This window comes from Heloderma suspectum, chromosome 15, assembly GCF_057233095.1.
Source record: "Heloderma suspectum isolate Gila_16-S chromosome 15, 16-S_ref, whole genome shotgun sequence".
Classification (NCBI taxonomy): Eukaryota; Metazoa; Chordata; class Lepidosauria; order Squamata; family Helodermatidae; genus Heloderma; species Heloderma suspectum.
Window position 1 is genome coordinate 14,680,926 of NC_139472.1, and position 27,582 is coordinate 14,708,507.

Genomic DNA, 27,582 nt, shown 5'->3' on the forward strand with positions numbered 1-27,582 from the left:
GCTGCCCAGGCGAGGAGACCCCGCAGCGAGCTGCCAACGCCCGGCGGAGGAGCCCTGTGAGGCGGAGGTGAGGCTGCTGGGGCGAGAGCGGCCGCGCCGGGCCGGCCCGGGGGTGGGGCGGCGGGCGGCGGGCGAGGGGGCGGCCGTGGGGGGCGCTCCCCGCCGGGCGACCCCGTCCTCCCCGCCCGCCGGGGCGGCGCTCCGCGTCTCTCCGGGCCTCGTTGGGGGCGGGGAGGGAAGCGGTTTCCTGGGGGTGGGGGAGGGGCGGCGGTCTCGCGGCCGGAAGCGCCGCCAGCAGGAAGAGCGCCGCCGCCGCGCCCCCCCGCCGCGCCCCGCCCCGCCCCGCCCGTGGCCCGCCGCGCTCGGGGTGCGTGTGTGCGAGGAGGTGCTCCGGAACCCCCCCACGCCGCCGCCTCTGGGCGGACACCCGGCCGCGTTTCCGCGCCAGCCTAGCCAGCCCCGCCCGCCGCTTTCCTCCTCAGCCCCCCTCTTTGCTCTTCACCCCCATCCACTTCACCCCCCATCTCTCTCTTTGCTCTTCACCCCACCTACCTCTCTTTGCTCTTCTTAACCCCCCATCCACTTCACCCCCCTCTCCCTCTCTTTGCTCTTCTTCACCCCCATCCACTTCACCCCCATCTCTCTCTTTGCTCTTCACCCCACCTACCTCTCTTTGCTCTTCTTCACCCCCATCCATTTCACCCCCCTCTCCCTCTCTTTGCTCTTCTTCACCCCCATCCATTTCACCCCCCTCTCCCTCTCTTTGCTCTTCTTCACCCCCATCCACTTCACCCCCATCTCCCTCTCTTTGCTCTTCTTCACCCCCATCCACTTCACCCCCATCTCTCTCTTTGCTCCTCACCCCACCTACCTCTCTTTGCTCTTCTTAACCCCCCATCCACTTCACCCCCCATCTCTCTCTTTGCTCTTCTTAACCCCCTTCCATTTCATCCTCATCTCCCTGTCTTTGCTCCTCACCCCACCTACCTCTCTTTGCTCTTCTTCACCCCCATCCATTTCACCCCCCTCTCCCTCTCTTTGCTCTTCTTAACCCCCCATCCACTTCACCCCCCATCTCTCTCTTTGCTCCTCACCCCACCTACCTTTCTTTGCTCTTCTTAACCCCCCATCCACTTCACCCCTATCTCTCTCTTTGCTCTTCTTAACCCCCCATCCACTTCACCCCTATCTCTCTCTTTGCTCTTCTTAACCCCCCATCCACTTCACCCCCATCTCCCTGTCTTTGCTCTTCTTAACCCCCCATCCACTTCACCCCTATCTCTCTCTTTGCTCTTCTTCACCCCCCATCTCCCTGTCTTTGCTCTTCTTAACCCCCCATCCACTTCACCCCCATCTCCCTGTCTTTGCTCTTCTTAACCCCCCATCCACTTCACCCCCCATCTCCCTCTCTTTGCTCTTCACCCCCTCACCTCGCCCTCCTTGCTCTTCTTCACCCCCCTCACCTCGCCCTCCTTGCTCTTCTTCACCCCCCTCACCTCGCCCTCCTTGCTCTTCTTCACCCCCCTCACCTCGCCCTCCTTGCTCTTCTTCACCCCCCTCACCTCGCCCTCCTTGCTCTTCTTCACCCCCCTCACCTCGCCCTCCTTGCTCTTCTTCAACTCCCCCTCCCCCATCTCTGCTTCTATCTTTAGCTGCCGCCCTAGTCTTCCTCCCTGCTGGGCGTAGACTGGCCCTTGTGCGCTGGCTGTTGCCTATTACTTCTTGGTGCAGAGTTGGGGGCGGAAAGGGAGAGAAAAGTGGTGACTCTCATGGACAGGGCCTTGCATCCCCTCTCCACCCCCCCCCCCCGTGAAGAGGGCAGGAAGAAGTGGGGGTTCCAGGGCACAGGTCCCTGCCCCTGGGAGGCTTCCAGTGTAGAAATACAAAACTGAAGCAGGAAGATAAAAGGAGGAGGCTCCCATAGACAGGGCCTTGTATCTCTTCCTTCCCCCAGAAGACAGCAGGAAGAAGTGGGGGTTCCCGGGGGCAGGTCCCTGTGCTGGGGAGGGGGGCGGGGAGGCTTACAGTGTAGGAAGACGAAAGGGAAACAGGAGGAGAAACAGATGAAAAGAAAAGGGATTCTCATGGACTGGTCTGTTCCTCGCCCTCCACCCCAGGGGCTTACAGTGTGAGAGGCAGGTCTTTGCCCGAATGTAGTTTACAACGTAGAAAATAGATCTGAGCAAGACAGCAGTAGGGGAGGAAGAGTTGGGGTTCCCATGGACAAGTTCCCTGCCCTGAAGAGGCTTACCATGTAAGGAAGAGATGGGGACCAGCGTGGACAGGTCCTTGTCCTTGAGGGGCTTAAAGTGGATGAGAAGCGCTTCTAATCTAGAAAATGGACATGAAGGAAACTGAAGGCGGGGAGAGGGCTTCCATGGACAGGTCCCTGCTTGGCAGAGGCTTACAATCTAGAAAACAGACGGGAGAAAGACAACTGGCAGATGGAAATGGAGGCCAGGATAAAATGTGCAATTATTTTAGTTACACATACTTTGGCTTAGCTACAGTAGGGGATGATGGTAATAATTCTGCCCTCTCAATTAGGATTGCAACAGTTTCAAATGTGTGTGAAGTGTTGTGGATGCTCAGGGGTGGACAATTTGTGGCCCTCCAGATGTTTTGGCCTCCAACTTGCATCAGCCCTTACTGTTGGCTAACCTGGCTAGGGCTGGTTGATGTTGTAGGCCAAAACATTTGGAAGGCCATAGGTTGCTCACCCCTGCTCTAAAAGCTAGGTGTTGGATCTAGGCAAAAGTAGTTGCATGGAAATCCATGGGACGCTAGTCACAATGTGACTTAGGATGGGGCTTAGGCGTAACTAATTTAGTCTGGACCCAACTCAAATGTTTATCCAACCGAACTGTAGTAGAATAATAATAATAATAATGGCCTAGCTTATGGGACATTCTCTGACTTGAGATTTATTAGTTTTTTGTGAGACCTGGTGGGGCAGCAGAGAAGCTGATCTACTGTTCTGGAAGCCTCCTCTTGCCTCTCCCATTCTGATATTGGCTCTGCTGCCAGGAACTCTTTAGGTGGCCTTTAGTGAGGCTGCTCCAGCTTCTGAGCTCCCCCATTTGTGAAATGTAGGGTTGATACTGTTGGCCTACTTTTTAGGGTTTGGATTGTACTGTGTGTGTGATGGACTACCTGAGTGCCTTAAATATCTTAGATGGTATTCTCCCCCCCCCCCCCCAATATCTGTAGTATGGGAATTGTAATACAACCCTAGTGCAGTGACTACTTGGGATGTCCCTTGTTCAAGTTACACCTCAGTCATGAACTTAATAGGTGGCATTTAGGCAAGCCTCTCTCTTTGTGACATTCCCCCAGTCAGGATTGTTATTACTAGCTGTCCATGTATGTGTTTGTTAACAAAGAATGAGGAGACAGGTGACTGCCCTGATGGGATGCAAGGGGGACAGCCGGGACGGGTGGGTGGGAGTGATTATTTCACTTGCTCTACTATACTAAGCCCAGGTATGTGTATTAGGATTATACTGCTCTGTTAAAATTGCAACAAGTTAATGTAAGTTCTTCGAACATAAAATGCTAAGTATTTTCCTATCTGCGATGTGGGAATAGTAATACTGGCCTACCTTACAGGAATGATGTAGTGTCAGGGCTAAGAGACTCTGCTACAGATCAGGGTATGCGTAATTTGAATTTTATCTCTGCCATAAACTCAAAGGGGCTTCAACTCTCCACCCCATTCACAATATGGCATATTGAATATCCATCTTGATGATTGTTGAGATAGTGCATGTAAAATATATTAAATGCTATAAAGGTATGTTTATAAATGTTAAATACTCATATTATTATTTAGAGAGCTGGCATAGTGTAGTGATTCTTGGTATCCTATGACAATAGTAAGTAGAGGGAATTCGGTACCTCTTAGATCAATATCTTCATTATGCCAATATCTGTTGTTTACATTGTTCTTTTTTTAAGTTAAGAATCCAAAAATCATATCACATGGCATGGAATGTATATCTTACACTAAAGGACTTGGGCATTGCAAATAATTTGCATATGAAGTTGTCTTGATATGCTCAGTCAGTTCTCTGTTCTATGTACAGCTGATGTAGCTTTATTAATGTTTTACTTGCTTTAGAACAGGGGTGCCCAACTTGTGGCCCTCCAGATGTTTTGGCCTACATCTTCCATCCCTCACCATTGGCTATACTGGCTAGGATTGATAAGAGTTGTAAGCCAAAACATCTTGAAGGCCACGAGTTGACCACTCCTGCTTTAGAGGGATGTTTTTAAGGATTACTGAAATACTGTATGTGAAATAACTTGAGCATTCTGAAAGCACTATATAAATGTTTAGCTTTTATTACTTATCCAGAATGGAGGCCCTGGATTCTGTGAGGGAATGGTTATATATGAGCATGATCAGACATTGAGATGATGCAAAGGAGAGGCTGATATCTCCCATGGCTTGAATGCAGGCTCTCAGGTCTCAAACAGGTGGATGATGTAGGCGTGAAGCCCCAGAAAAAAGTCAAATTGAAAAACAAACAAACTCACCACACTATTTTTTCAGGGACTTTTTCTGTCCTGTCAGGGACTTGTTTCTGTCTGAAATGAGTATTTTTAAATGTCTCCATTTTTTTTTCTGGGCCTCCACATCTCTAGAAATGTGTGTGTGTGCATGCCCAGAGTACCATCGTCTCTTGCATCACAGCCATTTATGCATCTGTATACATCTGGGGGTGGGCAAAGTGCCTGTGCCCCCCAGTGCCTCTCCAGTTTTTTAAAAAACAATTTATTCCCCCCAAAATGGCACCTGTATCAGTTTTAGAGTGCCAAAATGGCAAAATTTAGCTTGCTACAGAGCACCAAAGGGGTTAAGTTTAGCTTGTAAATAAGCAAAAATGTAATCATTATAGTGCTCTGTAGCGCTACGGAGTGGTTTGCTACTGAATTTCAGATCTTTTTGTGTGTGGGGGCGGGAACCCATGGACTGTGCAGCCTGTAGCAGGGGCCCAGGGGGCAAAAATGGCTCCCAGAAGTTGTCCACCTCTGGTATACATGGTTACCTGGCAAACGTGAGCGATGTCTTACAATGTGCAGTCTTTTACACAACTTTTTTGAAACCCTGTAAATTCAGGGTTTGTTGTTTTGGCAAAGTGTGCTGGTAATTCCTTCCCATCAGGTACTACTTTGTGATAGTGAGTGGAGGATCAGCATATTGACTTATCCCCAGATTTACTCCTGTGTATTGAGTGATTAGTCTCCAGACCAATTCCTTTGGAAGCATATACTACTGGTGCTCTCTAGGTGCACAGCCAGAAGTATGCCTCCTTTTAAATGCATGTTCTATTGAAATAATGACATCTCCACAGAAATGTTGTTATAGAATCCTTTTAGAGTTTTGTTCTAGCCTGTATGTATGTGGTGAGCAGTTATTTATTCCCGTCATGGATAGATGAGCCATATAAATCATTTTATTTACATTTTATTTTGTAATCTAATTTTGCTGCATATGGCAGATTATAGTATATTTTGTTTTGTTTTTTCTGACATTGGGCTTGTTAAACATTAGCTAGTACTTATTATATATGTTGTGTAGCATCTAGCACAGATTGAATCCCATAATACTCTGTTTTGGTATAGAAAGCATCTTGGGTAGCTTCCTTCATAGTAATTAAGGAGGAAGTGGTGATATCCTTGTTCAAGATCTATCTTTCTATGGTGGCTCACTGTTTGTAGTCTTCCTCCTTGGCTAGGAACTGAAGCACTTAGTCTAACCTTGAAAGTATGTACTGACTCTCAACCATAAATCAAGTCTGTTAATGTATGTGGCCAAGAAAGTTCACCTAGATATTTGGGGTGCATTTATGCTGACAGATGATAGCGTTAGAAAAATTACATCCTGGGGTAGTCAGAAGGTAGATTGTTATTTACTAATAGATTGTGGGTAAAGTGCAGTAGATAAGCAAGTGTTTCCAACTCTCACTTGTTCAACAATAGCAATACCATTTTTCCCATCTAAATGAGGCTGCTGAAATGAAGAAAGGTTCGGATAACCAGGAGTGGATTTTTGTGTAAAAACATGGTGAGCACAGATCAGTTTGGGTACTGAAAAAAAATCCTCAGCTCAGAATGTGCTCAGAGCCATCCTTTTATTCTAAGTGTATGTTTTTGTACCTGGCTCTGGTTGGTGGATCTTGGGATTCTATTTAAAAAAAAAAAGTAGATCCAACAAGCCTGATGTCTGCCCACCGTTGATGTAAGCCATGTCCACACAGAGCAATTATCACTTACTACAGTAGGGCATTTGGAGAACGTTCTGTGGCTCAACTTAGTTGACCTCCTGAAAAACATCCTGCAGACAACACGCTAAGCCATCATCGATTGTTCCGGAAAATAATCCATCATGGGTTAGCGTGTTGTGTGAACCCAGTGCCTGAGTAGGGCAACAAACCATGGGTTAAATAAACCATTGGATAATATTGTGTGTGAACCAGGTCAAGGAGTAAAATATATTGTGGGCTTGATACTGGGTACAGGGGACTGGCAGTCCATCACTGGTGTCTAAACCCTGGTTCCAGGACATGCCATCTTGTTTTTCACCGTTCATCTGCGGAGCCTACTTTCGTGAGCTCATATTCCTGTTTTATGCCCTATACCTCTCTGATTTCAGCAAGCATGCGGACCCTGGCCTGGTCGCATGTAGCGCTAACCCCATGGTTTATTACGGTGTGTCTGGCAGATGATTGAACAACATGTTTTGTTTTCTCAGTCCTTGGGTTGTTTGTTTCCCTCCTTCAGTCTCTCCCTCCCTGAATCCCAACTGCTTTTGCAGTACTGGCATATAAAGTAGCTGTTGTTTTTTACCACTCTTGTCCTCTGCCTCTGTAGTCTGGCAAAACAACTCACAATACTGCGTTTGCGCATAATGAGAACGCATGGTTCAAACCCACAGTTCATGTGGGTTGTTCGTGTTTAACAACCTGTAGTTAACCCATAGTTCTGGATTTGCACATAATGACAACCCAGTATGGTTTGTCGTCATGTGCGAACAAGGTCTCTGTGTGCTAGCTGTTTTTCTGAAATGTGGTTTTTAGTAAATGGTTTTACTTCATGCATTTACACATAGCAAAGGGGGCAAACTGAACTCCGCTAATTTGTTGTTCCATTTTTTTCTAAATAGAATACTGCTGCCTTCAGAGGATAGCAAATGTGGGCTCACCTTGGTAGCCAGTTAAAATTTGTTCATGTCCTGACTCTGTACTAGGGATGTACGAAAGTCACCTTTTCGAAGGGTGACATCCGTGGTGGGGGGGGAGGCGCTCTGTCCCTCCTCCTGAAATTCTCTCCGGCCAGCTCCGCTCTGCAGCAATTCCGCAAAGCCGCCAGCTGGGGCCGCCCGCAGCTGGACATCTGGCCGCTGGGCATCCTGCAGGGATGCAAATGGCGGCTGCCGTAGCTGCCACCATTTGTGTCCCTGTATTTTGCTGTGATAGGCTACAGAAATATTTATGTAGCCTATCACGGCAAACCCCCCCCCCCCCAAAAAAAAAAACAGTGAACGCAAATGGTGGCGGCTATGGCAGTCGCAATTTGCATTCCCTTTTTTTTTTTGGCCGTGATAGGCTACGTAAATATTTATGTAGCCTATTACGGCAAAAGAGATGGGCGCTAAGGTTGGAAAAACTAACAAAGTTCACTTGGTGCTAGGTGTGGTGACGTCTGAGTATTGAAGTACTCAACTCTTGCAGAAACACCTTACGAATTAGGTGAAATGTGACAGTTGTGAGGGAAGGAAAGTCTGCTGATACTATACCACATAGTGGGGTGCATAGCTTGTGCTGGAAGGGATGAAGCTGCATCAGAATGCCCAGTGTAGCTGCTGTTGTGCTGCCATAGCGGAACTACTACGGAAAGACTCAATCTAACAAGGTATATACCTTGATGAGAGGGTGGTGACAAGTGTTAGCAAGGCTTTTTTTTATTGCTGGTTGACTGCTAAAAGGCAAATTAGATGATTGCCATCTTACTTTATCCTGCAGTAGTCCATAATACTTTTCCAGCACTACTTCCTTGTTGGTGTCTCTCTGCAAAACATTTTGGAAAGCACAGAGAGAAAAGGAGCAAGGCAAAGTACAGTGACTCACAGGAGAACACACCCCAACAGTAGGAGGGAGCTGTGACCTCACCAGTCAGTGTATATCTGTGCTGACAAAAGTAAGAACAATGCATTTAGATAAAGGAAGCATGCAGCTGTAAGAAACTCAGTGTTTCTTAAGGGAGGTAGATGCGGAGTGTGTGTGATGTGTCAAAATGCTTCAACGAAACGACTTTTAACCTTTCATCACAGAAATAGCAAGAAGATCTGAATCTGGTTTGTCTTCTTTCATACCTGGAAACTGATGAAGAGCAATGTAGAGTGGAACTGAATGTTAGACCAGTCCATATTGGGGGGCGGGGGATTTTAAATGCGTGTAAGGTTTCAGCACTCTTAACAGGCAAAAAAGAGCTGCTGTGAAATGCATGTTCTTTGTTATGTTGTAGAAATGGTTTCAGGTTTGAAAAATCTTAGTTAATTTGTACATCCAATAGCTTAGGGTTCTTTTTTCTTGGCTGGGATGTGATTGTAAGTTCTGAATGCCTACTTGCAAAACAGGAAGGAAAAGGCTTGTGGTTAGAAGTCTGCCTCTAGCCTTGGTACATGGTATATAGGCTTAAGGTCCCAAGCTCAACAAGAATTAGTAGTTTAGGGCTTATTATGACCTTTGAATTTCTGATTAGATAAACATTATTGATGTGGGTAGAGCTGTATATCGCATCACTGCTTCAGAAACAAAACTGTATAAAATCAAGATACCTGTGCGAATACTAGTTTCCCTGGTCCTGAACTTTGTCTAATCATAAGGAGGTATTAAGGAGTGAATACTTGCTAATCATGCATTAGTACCTTTTGAGTAATGCTTCCTCCACCAAGAGGATCCCTTGTGTTCGCAAGAAACTTCCCTGAGTCTCCAAGCAATGAGGACACAAAGCTAGAACATGACTTGGAAACCTTTATTCAATTGGCTTTTTTTGTAGCAGATACATGGATGAAAATCATTTCTTTTGAAAATCTCTGGTCTCTTTCACCTTCTACTTCAACTGTCATTTGGCCAAAATTCTTGGGGTGCTTGTATTCAAGTTGTGAAAATAGTGGTGAAAAATATTTTCCACTGTTCAAACAGAAATATGACTTGCTATTGTTTCTTTTCTAGATTAATCTTGGACCTGACACATTAGAAGGCTTGAGCTATGCAGACAATTAAGTGCGTAGTTGTGGGAGATGGAGCTGTTGGTAAAACATGTCTTCTCATTTCTTACACAACTAACAAATTCCCATCTGAATATGTACCAACGGTGAGTAAAGGGTGAAATCCCCCCCCCTTTTTTTACTGTTTAATATGAGAAGAGAAATGTCCCTATTAGACACTATGGTGGTACACACATTTCTGATGTTGGGTTGGCACTGTGTTCTGTATGTTCTACCACCCTTTTGTATCAATATTACCGTAACTCTTTGGGGGAACAGTATTCCTCCTAGCTTGCTGCAAGGACAGTCTGTAAGGGAGCAATCCTATGGCTGCCAGCTGGTGGCTAGACAGCCATAGGATATGTCGGTTTCTGGGAACTGACCTTGAAGCCCGCGCTCCGAGGTTGGCTCCCGGAGAATTCACCTTCCCTCCCCTCCTGCGCTGCCTTGCAGGCAGCTCGGAACAGCTCTGCGCTTGGAAGAGGAGCATGGAGCGGTGAAAACGGGGCGCTCCTGGGGGAATTTCGGGGTGGGGAAGGCTGAAATGCTGGTATGACTCATCCTATGTGTCATCTGGCAGCTGCCTCCCCTGCTCCACCTTCCCACAGCTAGACAGCTGAAATTGGCTGTCAGACTGCAAATGCAGAGTGGCTGAAGCATGGAGGGGACGATTCCCTCTGCGCTTCTCCTGCCCTGCATTGGATCCGTGGTTGCCTCCGAGTTCGGAGGCAGCTGCCTATCCCAATAGGATTGTTCCCTAAGCCCCTTTCTGAGACCATTGTTTCTCAGTTTGTATGGATGGGATCTCCAGTTTGCTCTCCCTTGTTGCCATTCAGACACTACGAAGATGTAAAACTTCTGGAAACTTCAAAGCCATAGGGAAACTGTTCAGAGAAAATTTGAAATGTGTTCAATACCCACTTTCATATCAGATCTAAACTTTACTTCCAAAAGAAAATGCATGATGTACACACTAATCTGTAGTTCTTGGTAACTGGTATTTATGAAATTTAAAAGTATAAATGCCTTAGTTTTGTTCAGACAATAAATACAAATGTACCCAGTATTAGAGATGGAGCAGCAAGCTACAGTGCCCAAAGATACCTGAACATACCTTAGTTTTTGCTAGAAACTATCAATATCATGGCAGGTATCTGGAGTGAGAAAAAGCCTACTCTCCATACAGCCAGTTTTACCCCAAAACAATACAAAGATCTGTAACACCAGTATATCAGAGGCAGCTGTGGGAGGAGCATACACATCAAAAGCTATGATCCCTTTTGATACTGATCCCAATTCTCTGGAACAAAAAAACGCAAAACTAGTGACTGCTTCCAGTCACAACTGGTATTCAAGAATATAAGTAAATATGGATGTTGAGTTAAATTTTATAATAACACTGAACTAATTAGTGACTTACCACCACCACACACAGTGAATGTCATAGTAACTGTGGTAAAAAATAGCCACATGAGACTCAGATGTGACTTAAAAATAAACAATATCCTTGAGAATATTGAACTCAAGTCTCTTTCTAATCTGAACCAGTTTCTGAAAGATCAGTAACTTCCAGTTTTGAACTTCCATCTGTATTTCCATAAATTTCAGAGAACTGAAGGCTTTCATAGATTGAAATACACTTAAAAAAAAATTCTAAAGAGTTAGCTGGCTTCTTGAGCTCTTGTGTGTTAATACCATTTTTTCACATGTGAAAGATAATAGACAGAGCTGAATTAGGCAAGATGATATGAGAGATGTACATGGTTACAGAATATTGGAACTGTAATTATCTATCTGTGATTAACTTATTCTGCTGGAGCCCTGCACTATGGGTGGGAAACCTCTTTCAGACTGAAGAACAAACTAAATTTTGGAGATCCTGTTGGGGGCCGCATTCTAGTTGTGAACAGTGCGGAAGGTAAAGAGGGCGGTGCCAAAGACAAACGGGGTGAGGCCAAAAATACAAAAAATACCAGTAATGTTGTGGCTTAAAGCTCTTACTGCCAGTAGCCAAGGTTTACACATGGCATTTTAACCTTTTAGAATGGGGAAAATACACAAAAGCTGGGACACCACCAAATGACTGGTGGCTGGGGAAAGGTGGCATGGCCATCTAGGGAAACCCCAGTGGGCTGGATTTGGCTCCCAGCGGGCTGGATTCAGTCCATGGGCCTGAGGTTCCCCACCCCTGCCCTTCTCCATGTGTGTGTCTTGTCAGATGTGTGCTTGTCTGACAATCACAAAGAAGGGGGCTTTCTCAGTGGTAGCACCCCAGCTTTGGAATGCCCCCCATCCCCCTAAAGTGGTACGTCTGGCACAATCTTTTCAGTGCCAAGTTAAGATGTATCTGTTTATTGAAGCATCTTCACTGGTGTAATCCCCCTGGCTACCTTGTAATTTTTATTTGCTGACTTTTATGATGGTTGTCTGATGTTACTGTGTTATTGTATTAAGTTTTAAATAGTGTATTATCTCTGTCGTTGTACACCACCGTGAAATCTGATTTGATGGAAAGCGCTACAGAAATGCTTTAAGTAAATAAATACAGTAAATACTGAAAACTATCCGAATTGCAAATCTTTGTTTGTGTTAGATTGTGGAAGGCAGTAGCTACTGCTGAACCAAGGAATCATGGCAAGGATACTGGGAATGGAAGGTGGAGGCTAAAGTGTTGTATGATCTGCTCAAATTTGAAAGTTTCACGTTAATTTAGGCAATTGGGAACAATTATATCCTTTAACTGTGTATGTGTGTATGGACACACATGGTGTAGTAGGTAAGTATTGAGCATTGACCGTTGAGAGCTGGATGCTTAGCCGTGACCTAGCTCGTGTTGACCAAAGTTTGTGGATGATCTTGGGCAAATCACAGTCTTTTGGCTCAGCCTACCTCACAAGTTGTTAGTGAAGATAAAATGGGGTGGTTATCCATGTACTCCAGCCTTCCCTAGCCTGGTGCCATCTAGATGTTTTGGACTACAACTCCTATAGTCTCAGACCGGTGGCCATGCTGGCTAGGGACGATGGGAGTTCTAGTACAAAACGTCTGCAGGAAACCAGCTGATGCATGCTGTCCTGAGCTCCTTCAAATGACAGTATACGAACATGTTATAAATGTTTGAAATGTACTGTGCGTCACTACACTGATATATATTGTTGGAGTACTGAGCAAGGAAGATTAATAGTGGCTAAGGATGATGTGAAGTCTGACCAGGCATTGTTTCTCTCCCTGCCTTGTAACTGCCCATTGAGGAACTTGATTCCATTATGCTGTTTATCCTGAAAAATAGAACAACTTTGCAGTTGTTGGCGCTTGTTTTCCGATGAGATCAAAATGACCATGTGTGGCAATAAAAAATACTTGGTTAGTCAAACTGAGCTTGGATGGGCAGCACATGTTGTCAGCATACATTTCCATAGTTTGGTCATTGTATTCATTTCCACATTTTGGGAGCCAAGAAGCCACAGTTCTGCTCACCATGTTGAATGTGCTATTGCCCCCTTCATGAAGGCCTGCCTCTCTAGCTTGGGGCGGGGCAGGAGCTGGGGATTGTCCATGCAGTTATGCTGTACCTGGGGAAAGACACCCACCTTCATCCTCAAGCTGAAGAGGAAGGCTGGGGTTGTTGTTTTGACCCTGGGCAACGAAGATGCTCTGAGCACCAACTGTGGGGAGGGTCCTCATCCTTCTGCTCAAATCAGTGAAGTGGGGATTGTCTTTGGCCTGTGTGCCAAGGTCAGAGACAAGGGGAGGAACAGGGTCCTGGTAATCACAAGGTTTTGCTTGTCTACCAGGACCAGTCAGACATTTTGGAGTTCTCTCAGGAAATGTAGTACTGCAAGTTAAATTTAATCTCTGTGCTTTAGGAATATTTTATCCTTTTGTAACCATCTTATGGATTAAATTTTAAGAAACTACAAACTTAAAAGCAGCTGGTAACTGTTTCACATCTACTCACCTGGTTTAGGGGTTTTTTTCCTTCATTTTTTAATGTATTTTGCCTTGGAGAAGGCTTTTTTTTTTTTTTTTTTTTAAGGTGAACAACTAATGTTTAGTCATTGTTCTTAACTGAGATATCAACGTTTTCCATGATAGGCAGCTATTTATTTTAAGCATTTATCTACCTCTTTCTAGGCATAAAACCTCCCAAAGTGGCTTACAATTTGTTAAAACAAATATTGCGTCAATAAAAATTAGTGCAGTTAAACAGAAGACAGCAGAAGAACGTCTAGAAAGCCAAAGAAACTCATCAGTCAAAATCTCTAAATCTCCTAAATAAAAAGTTAGATGATGAAAATATAAGAGATGGTGTCTGGCAAGTTCCAAAGGCCAGGCACCACAGCAGAAAAGCCCTGTCATGAGTCAACCCACCTCCCCCTTGCTCACTCGGTGCAGGGACCCTGAGAAGGCCTTTGAGGACCTTAATACCTGGATTGTTTTGGCCATGTTGGCATTTTAACTTTCTTTGCCTATAGATTGCATTATTTTGCATGTTGGTTCAGTAGCAGTGGCAGCAGCAACTGCAAACTTTGAGGGAGATAGTTGTTTTTCGCAAGTTTCCCTTCGCTGGCTGGTGTGCTGGTTTAAATGTCACTGCATCCAGAAGTGATCAATGGACTCATCCAGCTGCTTTGCTCCTGAACACAGATTCACATTGTATGGATCATGCTTGGAAGGTTATTTCTTGTTTTTTGCCTCCCAGGTGTTCGATAACTATGCTGTAACAGTGATGATTGGTGGAGAGCCTTATACCTTGGGCCTGTTTGATACAGCAGGTACGTTCTTTTTTCTGTTAATTCAGCCTTGGAGAAAGCAGGTGATAGGCTTGTAGATGCTTATATAAACTCCCAAGACACTGTGGGCCGGTTACATAATGGTAAGCCACTCTGGGTTAATTAATCTGTGGGGCTTCATGGTGTGTGCCGGCCACCATTTTGAATATGCAAGCTGGAGTGGGTGTGCAACGTGGCTTGTCATGTGAACCTGGGTGACATGGGTTATGCAAGGGTTAAACAACCCTCAGATAACCCTAGAACAACCTGTGAGTTAACTCTAGAACAACCTGTGAGTTAACTCTAGAACAACCTGTGAGTTAACTCTAGAACAACCTGTGAGTTAACCCTAGAACAACCTGTGAGTTAACCCATGGTGACTTAGCTTTACGTATGTAACAATTTGACTGGCTTTTGAGGTTTAAATCAAATTCCAGCTGTCAAATGTACCAAAAAAATGCAGAATGTTACTGCATTTACCCAAAACAATATTTTCCAATATTGCTGGAGACCAATCTCTAATTATCCTACATCCTTTCCTTAGGTACTATTTTCCTTAGCCTCTCCTTAGGTGCTATTTGAGGTCAGACCATTCTGTGACTATGTGAAATGGGTTGATAATGTAGGAATGAGACACACATTTTGTACAGGAAGGGATGCTGCTAGGAGTGAGGTGGAACCAATATAGAAAGCACTTCCTTGTGGGGAAATGGGGAGAAAGTGTGATGGACATAGGACAAGACAACGTAGGGAAGTAAGAAAGGAAAGGTAGAGGCTAGGGCATCAGTGTAATGGCAAGAGTAGAAGAGTGGATTTGAATTGTTTGTGTACATGGGGGAAGGCTTATCGTATTGGAGGCATATATCTTTTTTATACACCTCATATTTCACAGCTAGTCAGTGGATATTCTAATCTATTAGTATGTTGATGTCGTCGCCATTTCTTATAAAGAACATATGTCAACTTATCAAGGCGGAAATATTAAATGTGCATACTTCTGTTTCCATCCCAGGAACACCATACTGGTTGCACTCAGTGCACTATTTCTCCTTTTCTGCATTTAGGCAGGGGGAAATACCTGGCCTCCATGATGCTTTACAATATTTCTTGGTTGAAAGATGAAGCACAGGCTGGTTAATGTTACTGGTCCCTGTTTTAAACTACTGGGATGAACACTGAGGATTGGTGCAATACCGGTGGTGCACATGAATAAGCTGCTGTGACCAATAAACAGACATGAAGGGAGGTTATAGTGGAGTTGTGGTTTGCCATGTTCTGCTTGGCAGGGAGCAGTTGCTGTTTGTCACAGGTTGGTTAGCAACTTGTATGGCAGCATCACTTGTACAGTAAGAGGCTCCTTTGTCTCTGGAGGAAGTGGAGAATTGCTGTTGCTTATCTGTTTGGTGTTAGAGCAAGTCAGACTCTTGCCAGTTATGAAATCGGTATTGCAGCTTCATCCTGCCTTGATATGAAAATCTGAAACTTTAGGCTGTATTTTATTCTAGGATTTTTATCCCACAGGTCTATAAAATAATAAAGGCAGCCCCTGGTGTGGTTTCCAGTTGGGACTCAGTGTCCTGGATGGAAAGAGGTTCTCTTCTCTGGTCAGTCCATAGTTGTGAGAGTTGGGGCAGATGAAAGGAAGGAAGATAACTGCGGGCGGGGAGGAGGTGGGTTCTCATCAGTAGTATTATTTTCCTTAAAACTCTCTGCTTATGCAGCACAGGTGTTAGATGTTTAGCCCTTTACATATACTTTTGGCTGCATAGTTATCTGAAAAGATGACATGATTGTAGACACACTGTCCCCATAAAAGGCAACTGATGCTAGTGCTTTCTTTTTTATAGGACAGGAAGACTATGACAGATTACGACCCCTCAGCTATCCACAGACAGATGTGTTTCTGGTCTGTTTCTCTGTGGTCTCACCATCTTCGTTTGAAAATGTGAAAGAAAAGGTGGGTATGTTCTGATCCCAAATTCAGTTCCTTTGGTCTGGTTCACATAACATGACAGCCTGTTGTGGATTAATTTACCTGCAGGGGTTGTTGCATCATGCCATGTCCCATGGGTGCCATTTTTGCATGGTGCCCATGGGTGCCTGGCTTGCTGTGGCATGCCATGTCATGTGAACCCAGGTGGCAGGGGTTGTTTGAGGGTTAAGCCACCCTCAAATAACCCTAAAACAAGCCATTTGTTATTTGAGCATTGTCTAACCCTCAAACAGTCTCTGCCGCCTGAGTTCATACAATAAGCCATGGCAAACGAGGTGCCTGTTGGGGGCTGTGCAAAAATGGCACCCAAGAGTGCCTGGCATAATGTGACAGCCCCCGCAGGTAAATTAACCCATGGTGGGCTGTTGTGATGTGTGAGCAGGCTTGTTAAGTCTTTACAGAATATCTTCTGCTATTCGATCTTACGAATTTTGCATTTTGACCAGTACATTCTATCTTCTCTTCAGTGGGTACCTGAAATCACTCATCATTGTCCAAAGACTCCCTTTTTGCTCGTTGGGACCCAGATTGATCTCAGAGATGACCCCTCAACAATTGAGAAACTTGCCAAGAATAAGCAGAAGCCTATAACTCCTGAGACTGCTGAAAAGCTGGCACGGGACTTGAAGGCTGTCAAATATGTGGAATGCTCTGCACTCACACAGGTAAGGTTTCTCATTTATGGTGTTCTGGACTACTGTTCCTTCCTTTTTTAGCAGTGGGAAGTAGGTGAGTTCTTTCTGTAAGGATCTTATTCCGATTGTCTGCATAGGAAGAATTAAACTGCTAATGACTATGTAGGTTCTAGAAATAACTTTCTGAAAGCTAGCAAGTATTCTGCAGTTACTGTCTTACACAAACCAACATAGGTTTATCATTGAGCAAATGGGACAAACAAGGATCTTGCAAGGAGAGTTATATCTGTTGTCATATACTAATTAGAAATCTAATAACAAATAAGTCTGGCTCATCTCAACATCACAGGGTCTTGGTATTCCATAGATGTTAGAATGAGTAATTCAAATACAAGAGTTACACAGACTAGTTGAAACAAGTGGCTGGTAACATTTGACAACTCAAGAGTGTCCCACATAATCCACATATAAGCATGGCTAGAATTGGATGGGTTTCTCCACCTCAGCTTAAACATTTTAACTTGTTTTCTTAATATAGTATTTGGGCACAGCAGACCCCATTAGTTAAGGTAAACTGACATCTAAAGATGTATAGTTGACCACTTAATAGTTACTCTCTTTTAGTGCATGTTTACTAGTGAAGTATTAATGATAGTATGGAAGTCGGATGGTACTTAATTGCTTGATGGTATATGTGAGCCATAATAGTGAACCTACACAAATAATTAACTGCTTTAAGGTTCTGAGTAGCCCTTTCTGCCTGTTGCAAGGTACTACACCAAAACTATGAAACATTTTCAGAAAATGGGAACACTCAGGGATTTAAGTAGTTACGCATGGTTTATTTTCATGGGGCATACAGGGTTTTTTGCTAGTACTTAAGGAGCAAGGACTGCAGTGGTATAAGGGAAACATGGCTGAAAGACTGAATAATTTGTGTGCCTTGGATAGCACTTTGGGCTTAGAACTGAGATGCTACCAAGAAGAGGATTAGAAATATTTCTGGTTATAATTCTGTGAACAGCATTAGGGTTTGGCATTGACTTTCTTTATCACTTGGTCATGATGATACATAATATAGCTTTGAGCTGTGGCCACCAGGTACTCCCATCCATTGCTGGGTAAGACATTTCTTTGTGAGGATCCTTGCTTGAAGTTTTGGTCGAACCACCTTTCACTACACATTCTAATGGGAATTTTGTGCATAATTCTTCAAGTGGGACTCTTCTTTCACTTGCACTTGGAAATGTTTTGGAGAGGGATGTTGGCATTTTGAAGTGCAAAATATAAAGTAAAGCATGGAAATCTATATTAAGATCGAGATTCTATATGTACATATACTATGATCTTATTCTTTAATTTGGGATTGAAAGGAAAGCCTTAAGGGCTGCGTTTATTGTTCTCTTATGGATAACTAACTTTCCATTGACCTGTATTTCTTGACTGCAGTCATTTTGTCCTTTGACATGACTTTATGCTAGAGGTGGGCAACTTGTGGCCGTCCATATGTTTTGGCCTACAACTCCCAGCATTGGCGATGCTGGCTAGGGCTCATGGGAGTTCTAGGCCAAAACATCTGGAGGGCCACAAGTTGTCCAACCCTGCAGAGTTTATACCATAGCCTGGAGGAAGTTTTAGTGTTAACATCAGTATTGGCCCTTTAAACGTTCTTAACTGTGTTCTTGGGAAAGCCCCTGTACGAAACAGGATGGATGAAAACCTTTTTGTTTTTATTTTAGTTAAATTTGGATTTTTTTTTCAAAGTTTACTTGTAGCAGTCTTCTGTTTAAAAATAACTGGGTCTAAATGGAAGTTTAAAAAAGCACATTAAAGCAGATCTCATGCTTAGAAGTGAATCCTTGTTCCTTTAACACACATGACCCAGGATCAAATAAATTGCATGGGGGAAATAGCTGCCTGCTGGTGCAATAGATTTACTATATTATTATAGTCATGATATGTCATGGGACTGGCAAAAGATTGCAGCAGGCATTAGGATGTACTTTTGGTTGTAGGAAATCTTCTGTGTGTCCCTAGAGGATAATCAGCTAAATTGACCTGGATGATTTTGTAAACCTGTTCCATGACATCTAACCACTTAAACCTCTGCAACTTGCTCAACTCTAAAGTTATGAATATTTGACTGTATGCACCAAACAGTGTAAAATTTACTTCCTATCATGTCAAGGAGTATTAGTTCTCTATTCACTAAGCAATGTTTCATACTGCTTACTGAAAAGAGAACTATTCAGTCTATTTTCTGAAATGATGAAAATACTCAAATATTTAAGAAATCACAGTTAAAATATAGCATAATTTCAGTTATAAATCATATTTTGATGGCTACAGTGAGCAACTACTATGCATTTCTGTTTAGGGGCTATCTGAAATCTAAATGCAACATCTTATTTAAGCTGGTCTTTTCTTTTTTGGTGGTTTAAATTGCTTTGGCTTAAGTCAATTCACCTTGATAAAAATGGGGAGGGGGCAGTTGGATATTTCACATTGTCGTAGGAAATCAGCTTTGTCCCTGGTCTAATTATGAATTTAAAGTACTTTAAAACATACTTGAAAGCTTTCCCTAAAACCACTGTTCAAAGCAAGATGAATGTCTAAAGTAGATAATGGAAGATTCTCTCTTCTGGGGGGGCGGGGATGTCATTCGGTAAGATGCATACTTGCAGGATCTGTGTCTCAGTATTGGCGACTGCATATATCACAGTAGATTTAGGTGAGTCCAATCAGTGCCTCCACTTTCAGTTACAAATATTTATCTTGTCAGTTTGCAGCAGTAGCAATCTGTTAGAATTGCTGTTTCTTTTCTTAGAAGTCCCTCTTGTCATTGCGGATCAGTACTTTGTGCGCTGTTGTAGACAGAAGCATTTGTTTGCTTGATGTTTAGTGCACACAGTCATCTAGAGATTCCATTTCTAATTTCTCACCTTTGTAATCACTTCAGTGGCTATAATTGCTGTAGTTGACATGATAACCAGAATGTACAATTTCATAAGTTGGTGTGCTCATGTGGAAACCAGGGTTTGCAAACTACAGTAATTCTTGCTTCTCTAGACTCAGTAACAATCTCAGAAAACATGTGAGGAGCTGTCTTAACCATGAACATAGACAACATAGTACTGGGGAAATGGTCTCTTGGATGTGAATTACTGAACAGACCTACTGATAGCCAGTCTTCCAACTATGCATGAACACCTCTTAGAAGAATCATCTCTTTCTGCAGCTAAACTTGCATGAATTAGGTGTCTATAGCTGGCAGGACATGCTACTAAACTGTGAGCCGTTTCACATGTGCTGGTGGGAGATTGTGGGTTAATGACCCAAGATTTGCCGGGGTTGTGTGCCTTTGCCATTTTGAATATGCAACCTCCGATTAGAGGTTGCTCTGTGACATGTGAAGCTGGACACTATGGGTTAATCCTGGATTAAACAATCCAAAGTTAACCTACAGTTTGTTGTGAAGTTAATGTTCAGTTGTTTAACCCACAATTAACCCTTACTGTCTGGGTTCGTATGTCACGGAGCGACTCCCAATTGGGTTGATTGGAGGTTGCATATTCAAAATGGTGGTGTTACTTGTGAACGGGGCCTGTGAGTGGAGAGAGATTACCTTGCTGCTCATAAACTGGAGAAATTGGAGCAGTGAGTGAAGAGTTGGGCCATGCTGCACTGTGGCCTGGCTCTATCCATCTCCATCCTTTCCTGAGATGCCAGTGTTGCGAAATACCAACGTTTACATCAGCAGTAAATCTTGCCCAGGGTCTCCTCCATGCTGCATGGACAGGGTCTACTGCTGAAACTAGCCCAGCTGACTTGCAGCAGTAGTTGCTGCCAAATGACAGTGCTGTCATGATGTGAAGGGGCTGCAGCTGAGCTGGCAGGGCGTGGCTTCAGTCAAGAAACTGCCAGGTGGCTTGCTTGGCAGTGGTAGTGTCGGGGGTACGCTCTCCTGAGTGGATAATGCCTCATTTGGAGCAGGGCATGCAGTTTTGAGACGTAACACAAAAGGAGGGAACTCCTTCCCAAGTCTGTCCTAACTTAAGAAGCTTCCTTTGGAAAGAGAGGCAGTATAATATTTCATTCACAGAAATGAGGATCTCAGTTCATGTAGCACTCTTGCTAACTTGCTGCTGTGCCTGTTTCCTCTTTCCCTCAAAATCTACTTTGTAACAAAGTAAATTTGCTTTGCTGACCACTTTTATCCTGAATGCTCTCTCTCTTTCTCTCTTTCTCTCTTTCTCTCTCTAATCCTCTAACCTTGCTGCTATTTTTTTCTCCTCCCCTCTGTCTTATAGAGAGGTCTGAAGAATGTGTTTGATGAGGCTATCCTAGCTGCGCTCGAGCCTCCGGAAACTCAACCCAAACGGAAATGCTGTATATTCTAAACAGTTTCCTCTTTTTCCTTTCTTGTTGCTGCTTCCTCTGTCCTGCTGCTGTAGAAAGTTGGTTGAAAATCAAATAAAACCATCCTGACTGAAAGAAGCTGTGTCTTTACTTAATGTCTTAGAGCAAACTCTGTATTAGCTTTTGAATTGGAAACTGCTTATACAATTTGTTATGGCTATGGAACATGAACTGGACTCACGTAAACCTTTTGCCTCTTGGGTTGCTGGATCTTTAGTAGCTTTCTGAGTTAGGTTATTAAGGGACTAAGGGTCTCATTTAAAAATAAACTTGAACAGAATAAGTGAAGATCTGGTAAGATTTTTCAATATCCAAATGAGAAGTAATGTGCAGTTCACTTTTTCTCTCTTGTGGCTCTGTTAATTGTATTTGCATGATGATTGTACATGACATGGTGACCTGCAAGTGATGCTGAAATGGTGAAGGATTCTCTGGTTTTCCTCTGTGCAGTGGGGCTTGCTGTTGCTTTGGCTTTTTGTGCTGTAGTGGAGTATTTGTTGGTCCTCTGGGGGTGGGGAAGGAACTTCGGTGTACCTGCTACTGCTTGACAGATGTCCAACTTCTGTTTTCAGTGACCTAGTAGCACACATTTTTATTCATTCTCAAAGCTTGCAACTGTACAATGTAAAGCTTTCTTTTAAAACAGTCATACTTTTTGACTTCTGTTGTCTGAAGGAAGGAAAAGACACACAATTGTAGTACCGTACATTTCAAAAATTAAAATTAGTTGTTTATATAAATGCCTGATGAAGCATTATTCCTGTTTGCATTCATTTGCTTCAATTTAACATTGATACACTCTAGTATCTACTTGTTCATTTTCTCATTATTGGACTCTACTACCGTTCACTGCTTCAGAGTCCTCCTTTGCTAGTTCAGTAACATGTGGTATGTCACAGGAGCTTGACTGAATTGTGCTGAAGGGTTCTTCATTCTTGTTTGCTTGCTGATCTAACCTGGGTGTCACTTGTTCCCTTTCTTTGAACCATTTCTTCTTTTTTTTTTCAACATGGTGCATATGCATTTCCATTGGCATATGAAATGTTATATCAGACTAGCACGCACATATGCAGTGGTACATGTGTTTTATCTCTTGATACCCAGGCTGAAAGTGTTATTGAATTATTTTATGGTTTTAAATGTCAGGTGTTCTACATTTTTTTTTTAAAAAACCCAATAAATATGTCAACATAGTTCAGCAATTAAATATCTAGAACACTCAGAAGGGAATGTTGCTTTACTGCAGGAACCTGCTCATCGCTGCTTGATTTGAATTTGTCTTTGTGGGATTTTTTAAAACACGGATTGCTTTTAATAACCCAGAAAATGAGACAGCCCCTTTCTCTTTGCCCCTTTTCAGAAAGGCCTAAAGAATGTATTTGACGAGGCGATATTGGCTGCCTTGGAGCCTCCGGAGCCGAAGAAGAGCCGCAGGTGTGTGCTGCTATGAACATCCCTTCACGGCCCCTTCTGCAAAGCTGGTGTTGATGTCATACTAAAAGCAATGTTGAAATCAAACTAAAGATTCAGATTTTCCAGTTTGTTTTTGCAATAATGACAAATGCCGTGCACCCTCTTCCATACGCTCCCTGTGTGAGATGCAAATGTTAGTGCTCTTCTCCAGTGCCCTTCAGTTAGACTAATTTTTTTTTAAAAAAAATAATGTTGTATTTCAACAAACACTGATCAGTACTAGGATTTTTTTTGTTTACTGTTTAAATTTTTGTTTTTAAAATTCAGGCATGCTTGTGGTGACTTTTTCTCTGTAACAGACTAATTGTTAGGCTGTAGCCTTCAGGCCCTGTCCCATCATGTTAGCTGGCACTACTTGGATTCTGTGATCTTCTGTGGCCAGCTTGCAGTCTGGGGGCGAGCAGGTTTCAGTCCTTGGAACAGATTCGGGAAATGAAAATGTCCCAAACTGGTGCTCCTTTGAAGAGGGATGTAGTGCATCCTTCTAATCTGCATCTCCTCTGAAGTTGCCTTGGATCCATTTACCTTTCTTTCCTCCAAGCAGGTCAGAAATTTCTATCTTTCCCTTTCAAGACACGAAATGTAAATGAGCCCTTTGTTTATGTATTCAGCCAAAAGCTTTTGTGTGTAACACACACCCATGCAAACCCAACTCTGCCAATTACTAATTTTTTGTAGGTAATTTTCAAAACTTGAAAAACATTAGGCATTCATTGAAAGGAGAGAACTGCATAATGTAATGTCAACTCAGTTCGATGGATTTGCTTAACACCCAGCTGCTCGATTGGCAAGCAGAGGTTTCTGATGTTCAGCAACATGAGTGATATATTTGAAACCCATCCTCATGGCCTTTGCCTGTTGCAATGGAAGTCAGAAGCTAATAAGCTGACTGTGCCACAAGACGGTTCAGCATTCTCTTTGAAGAAAAGGGGAATGAGACATGCCTCATCCGGGAAAAAAATATGGAGGGGGAAAGATGTTCAGTATGGCACCTTGGGAACCAGTAGAGAAAGTATCCTAAATGTGCCAGCAGCTCTGGCCTCCCAGGTTGTTGCTCAGTATAACAGATCATGTTAGGGTCTCTGACTCCAGTGTTAGTAGGGATCTTACCAGAACTATACTCCGGCTTAATACTTCTCAATTTTCCCAGACTCTAATTCTTGTAGACTCGTTAGTGTTGAACTGATGCTTTTTTTCCATGTCTAAGTTCTTTGTATATGCATTTTTTCAGATGTATTAAACATAAAAGTATCTTCACAAGTCCGGCTGAGAAAAAATTATTTCCCTTGACTGATGCCTTAGTTTCCATATCTTTTAAAATAAGCACATGCCCACTTAGAAATCATCTTCAGCTGTGACGAGTTCAGGATCTCCTTCCCACAGCCAGTTTAAAACTCTCCTCCTTTCCCTGCTGACAAGAGGATCCTTGGACAGTTTTTTCATGCTCAGAAAGTAGCTGACTGAAATCTTTCCAGTCACTGCCACCAAGGCTCTATAGATAGAGCGGGTTTTTTGCCTTAGTGAACTTGGGGCATTTTATTATTTGTGCATTCCAGAATTCTTCAGCTTAGAAAAAGAAACAATCCCTTGTTTAGTTTTTGCTTGTAGTTTGGATTTAAGAGACTAAATGTGGCATCCTTTCCTCAAAAGAGAAGTTTGGGTTGTCTTGTTGTAAAATACACAGTACAAACAAACCTTTTGGAATGCCCATGAAAAGCCTTTTGCACTCTGGGCTTGAAGGAGACCATTAAAGCATTTTTTAAAGCTTAGTTTGAAGTAACACATCTCGAATGAATTCTGAGAGGAATAGTACATGAGGAAGGCATTCAAAATATAAAATGAGAGGTCTTCTGGCTCTTGTTTCCTACTCTACTGTAATTTTGTGGTAGCATTTTTAAAGTGATTACTTACTGTGATGTCTTTGTATCTTACACCAGTGTTGGTTGCAGTTTGGCCAATTCCTGTATACTAATTCAGCCAAATAGCTAATCATACTCTGGTATTCCAAGCCAACACTGGATTTTTCAGTTAAATATGTTCTAGTAAGGACCTTAGTTTAGCTGATGCTCTATTCAGTGCAGAATACTGACAGCATTACTAGAGAAGTCCAGTTTTGGAGTTTGTAACTGGCACTCCTAAGACCCAACGTTTTCTGACATTTGGAGGCTTTTTTTTTTTTTTTTAGCAAGCAGAGCGACAAACTAGAATTTGTTATTAAATAAGCAGACCTCCTATCTGATTATGCCCTTGCTCCCTTTGGATTTTTGAGTCTTCACTGGGCACTGTCCATACGGTGTATTTTGCTATTTCAAAGTCTGTAAATGCTTGAAAGTCAAGAACTGAGAAAGAGCAGTCTGTCAGATTCTGTGCTTGCACAATTCCCAGATAGCTATATAGACTCTGCTGTGGAAAATGTGTTGTGCTTCTTGAACCCCTCACACGTGATGGGGAACTGTAATCATGTTGGCCAGCAATCATTACATTTCAGAAAACTGGCTTAACTAGAGGAACTGCTACCTGTTCATGCTACCTGTACTGTGACCAGGCTTCAGGTGAATCAGAAGTCGCTGCTTCTGAACGAAGAAGGCACCGTAGCTGTGCTTAGGAGGACCACTGTTTGCTACTGAGCCTGCCTGAGGAACTGATTGCTGCTGACCCTCCTGCGGCCTGAGGAACTGTCACAGGAAAACCTCTGTCCAAAGTGTGGCTATCAAACTAATCCTGGGCTATGATGTCTGCTCTTTAAGAGAACAGGAGGCTGTATAATGGTGCAACCCCCCCCCCCTTTGTTCAACTTCAATAATTGGATAATCACTTAGTCTGGGGATGAAAAACAGAAATGGGGGCTACTACCTCTATGAAATTCCCTCTGTTCCATGGCAAGCATCCCATTCTAGATTGGTTCTGAGTGGCATAGCAGCCACCCTCTGTTAATGGACGCTCAAGTAGAGCTGATTAGAGTCCTGTTTATCCTACAGAAACAGAATGGGGAATGGGAGTTCTGCTTGCTGTGGCTGTCTTCCCACACCTTCCGCTGTTATCACAGAAGGAGTCTCTGAATTTCTGAATCACATTTCAGTTACAAAATTCGCTTCTGATGCTTTTAAGTACATTTATCTAAAAAAACACACACACCCTAACAAACCCTTGCGTGTTGAGGTGTTTTTGTTTTTGGCGTTGAGAGTTGCAGGTGAGTATATTACCAAACCATACACTTTGTGGATTTGAATGGATTTGTGGGTGTGGGCTGATGAGCCTTCTTAAGTAACATGCTTTCAATCCAGATCGAACAGAAGCTAGATATGTTTTCTCTAACCAGCACTCAACAGAAAAAAATATGAAAAGGTGAAGAAAAATGCCAAACATGCTTTATTTGTAAATATTTGCAGTAAGGGTGTGCCTCGGATTCAGCCAAATCCTGAACTGAATTCGGCTGATTTGGGAGTTGTCCGAATCAAAGCAGGACTCCTCTGAAGCAGCCCAAATCTGAACACTCCTGAAGATTCGGATGAGAAGGGACACAAACTGTCCAAAACCTGGTACATTTCTCCCCAAACTCTCCAAATAAGGAAAATGCCAGGGTTGGAATGTAGTTTTATGACAGGCAGCTCTACCGTCCAATCTCAGTGCTCTGGGAGAGTGAAGTTGAAGTCCTGTGTTCAGTGTGCTTTGTAAGTTCTCTATCCTTGGAGCAGGGACGTTTGCAGGTTTGGTGGCGTCTGCGGGGCCTGGTGGGAGGGTTGTAGCATTGGGTGCTTGGTTGGAAAATGCTGGATGTTCAAGCCTTTCATCAACCACCTCTGTGCTGTTTCACTTTCTGGTCCCAATTGAGCAGAAAACACAAAAAGTCCTAAGCTCTTTTTATTCATCATAACTCCCACACCCCTGCATCTATCTTTCTGAAAGTTTACATGTATCTTGCCTAGGGAGAGAACTCTGCGAGAAATGCCATTGTCATACAAATTCCCCCCAAAACATGAAGGGGGGGGGGATAAGGGAAAGTGAATAACCCCCCCCAAATCTTAACATTCCCACAAAAAACACTACTTCTTTCTGAAACTTTGCAGCTGTCTTAACTAGAGCCACCTCTATGCTCTGTCATTTTCAGAACATAGGGGAGTAAGTGGGTTTTTTTTGTTTTTGTTTTGGAAACCTCCAAACTGTAAATGCTGCTCTTGCCAAATCTCCCTGTATTTGGCAGGGTTGCTCCCCTCAGAAGGGGCAACCATCACTGAAAAAGTCATCCAGTTCTGCCAAGAAATAAGAACGTTATTGGTGATTTCCTTTTTTCTCTGAAAGAAATATATTTTAAAAGGTGCATAGCACAGCCCCCCTGCAGCTATTTGTCTGAAATTTGGCACGCACGTTCCCCTCATAAAGAACGGCAGTGCCTGCAAAATTCATCCAGTTCTGACAAAAAGAAAAAAGGTTATAGCTGGGTTTTGTTTTTTTTTTACTTCTAATGATAGTTAATGGGAGGCGTGTAGACTTGGATTTCTGAATTGCACCCAAGTCAAAGCAGGTGGCTTTTGAATTGGTCCGAGCAGAACTGAGCTGTTTTCCAAATCGCTGAATGTTGTGGTTGCAGTAAGGAAACGTGGGCATTTTTTTCAGTACTAGTAATCATTAGTAAAAGTTCCTATAAGTAAAGTTGTACATTGTCCTTCAGCTGTGTGGGTGATTTGGGGGTTACCTTGTGATGCATGTCCTTGGATCCTAATCTTTTTCCTCTACATCTCCCCCCCCCCCCCCAATTGCTCTCTTCCCTTTTCCGGGAACTTCGTTATTTACATCTGTCTGTGAATTCCCTTAAACTGGCTTACAATTTACAATACTAAAATGGAGACAGAACAGTAATAAAGATAATTTCTGTTCCTTGTCTGTCTTTTGTCTGCTTCACAGTAATTGAACAAAGACAATGAATATCAAGGCAGTTGTCTAGTTTTCTTATGCATACTTTCTCCCCCTGTAATGTAAATGGGCAATACCTGTTCCCAGGACACTGTGCTCTGATAC

At 43.3% G+C, this 27,582-nt stretch overlaps 1 protein-coding gene across 3 annotated transcripts; it reads left to right on the forward strand.

Annotated features, from left to right (window-relative positions):
- CDC42 (cell division cycle 42) lies at window positions 1–27,444 on the forward strand. Of its 3 annotated transcripts, none has more exons than XM_084822203.1 (6): window positions 1–67; window positions 9,240–9,381; window positions 13,977–14,049; window positions 15,894–16,003; window positions 16,507–16,704; window positions 22,454–27,444. In XM_084822203.1, the coding sequence occupies exons 2-6, from the start codon at window positions 9,277–9,279 to the stop codon at window positions 22,541–22,543; spliced, it is 576 nt and encodes a 191-aa protein (XP_084678329.1). In that variant the 5' UTR covers window positions 1–67; window positions 9,240–9,276; the 3' UTR covers window positions 22,544–27,444. The 3 variants fall into 3 exon arrangements, with proteins under 3 accessions (XP_084678329.1, XP_084678331.1, XP_084678330.1); XM_084822205.1 differs by lacking the exon at window positions 1–67 and adding an exon at window positions 8,028–8,202 and having other exon boundaries at window positions 22,454–25,895; XM_084822204.1 differs by lacking the exon at window positions 1–67 and having other exon boundaries at window positions 9,238–9,381; window positions 22,454–25,895.
- The last annotated feature ends 138 nt before the right edge of the window (window positions 27,445–27,582 follow it).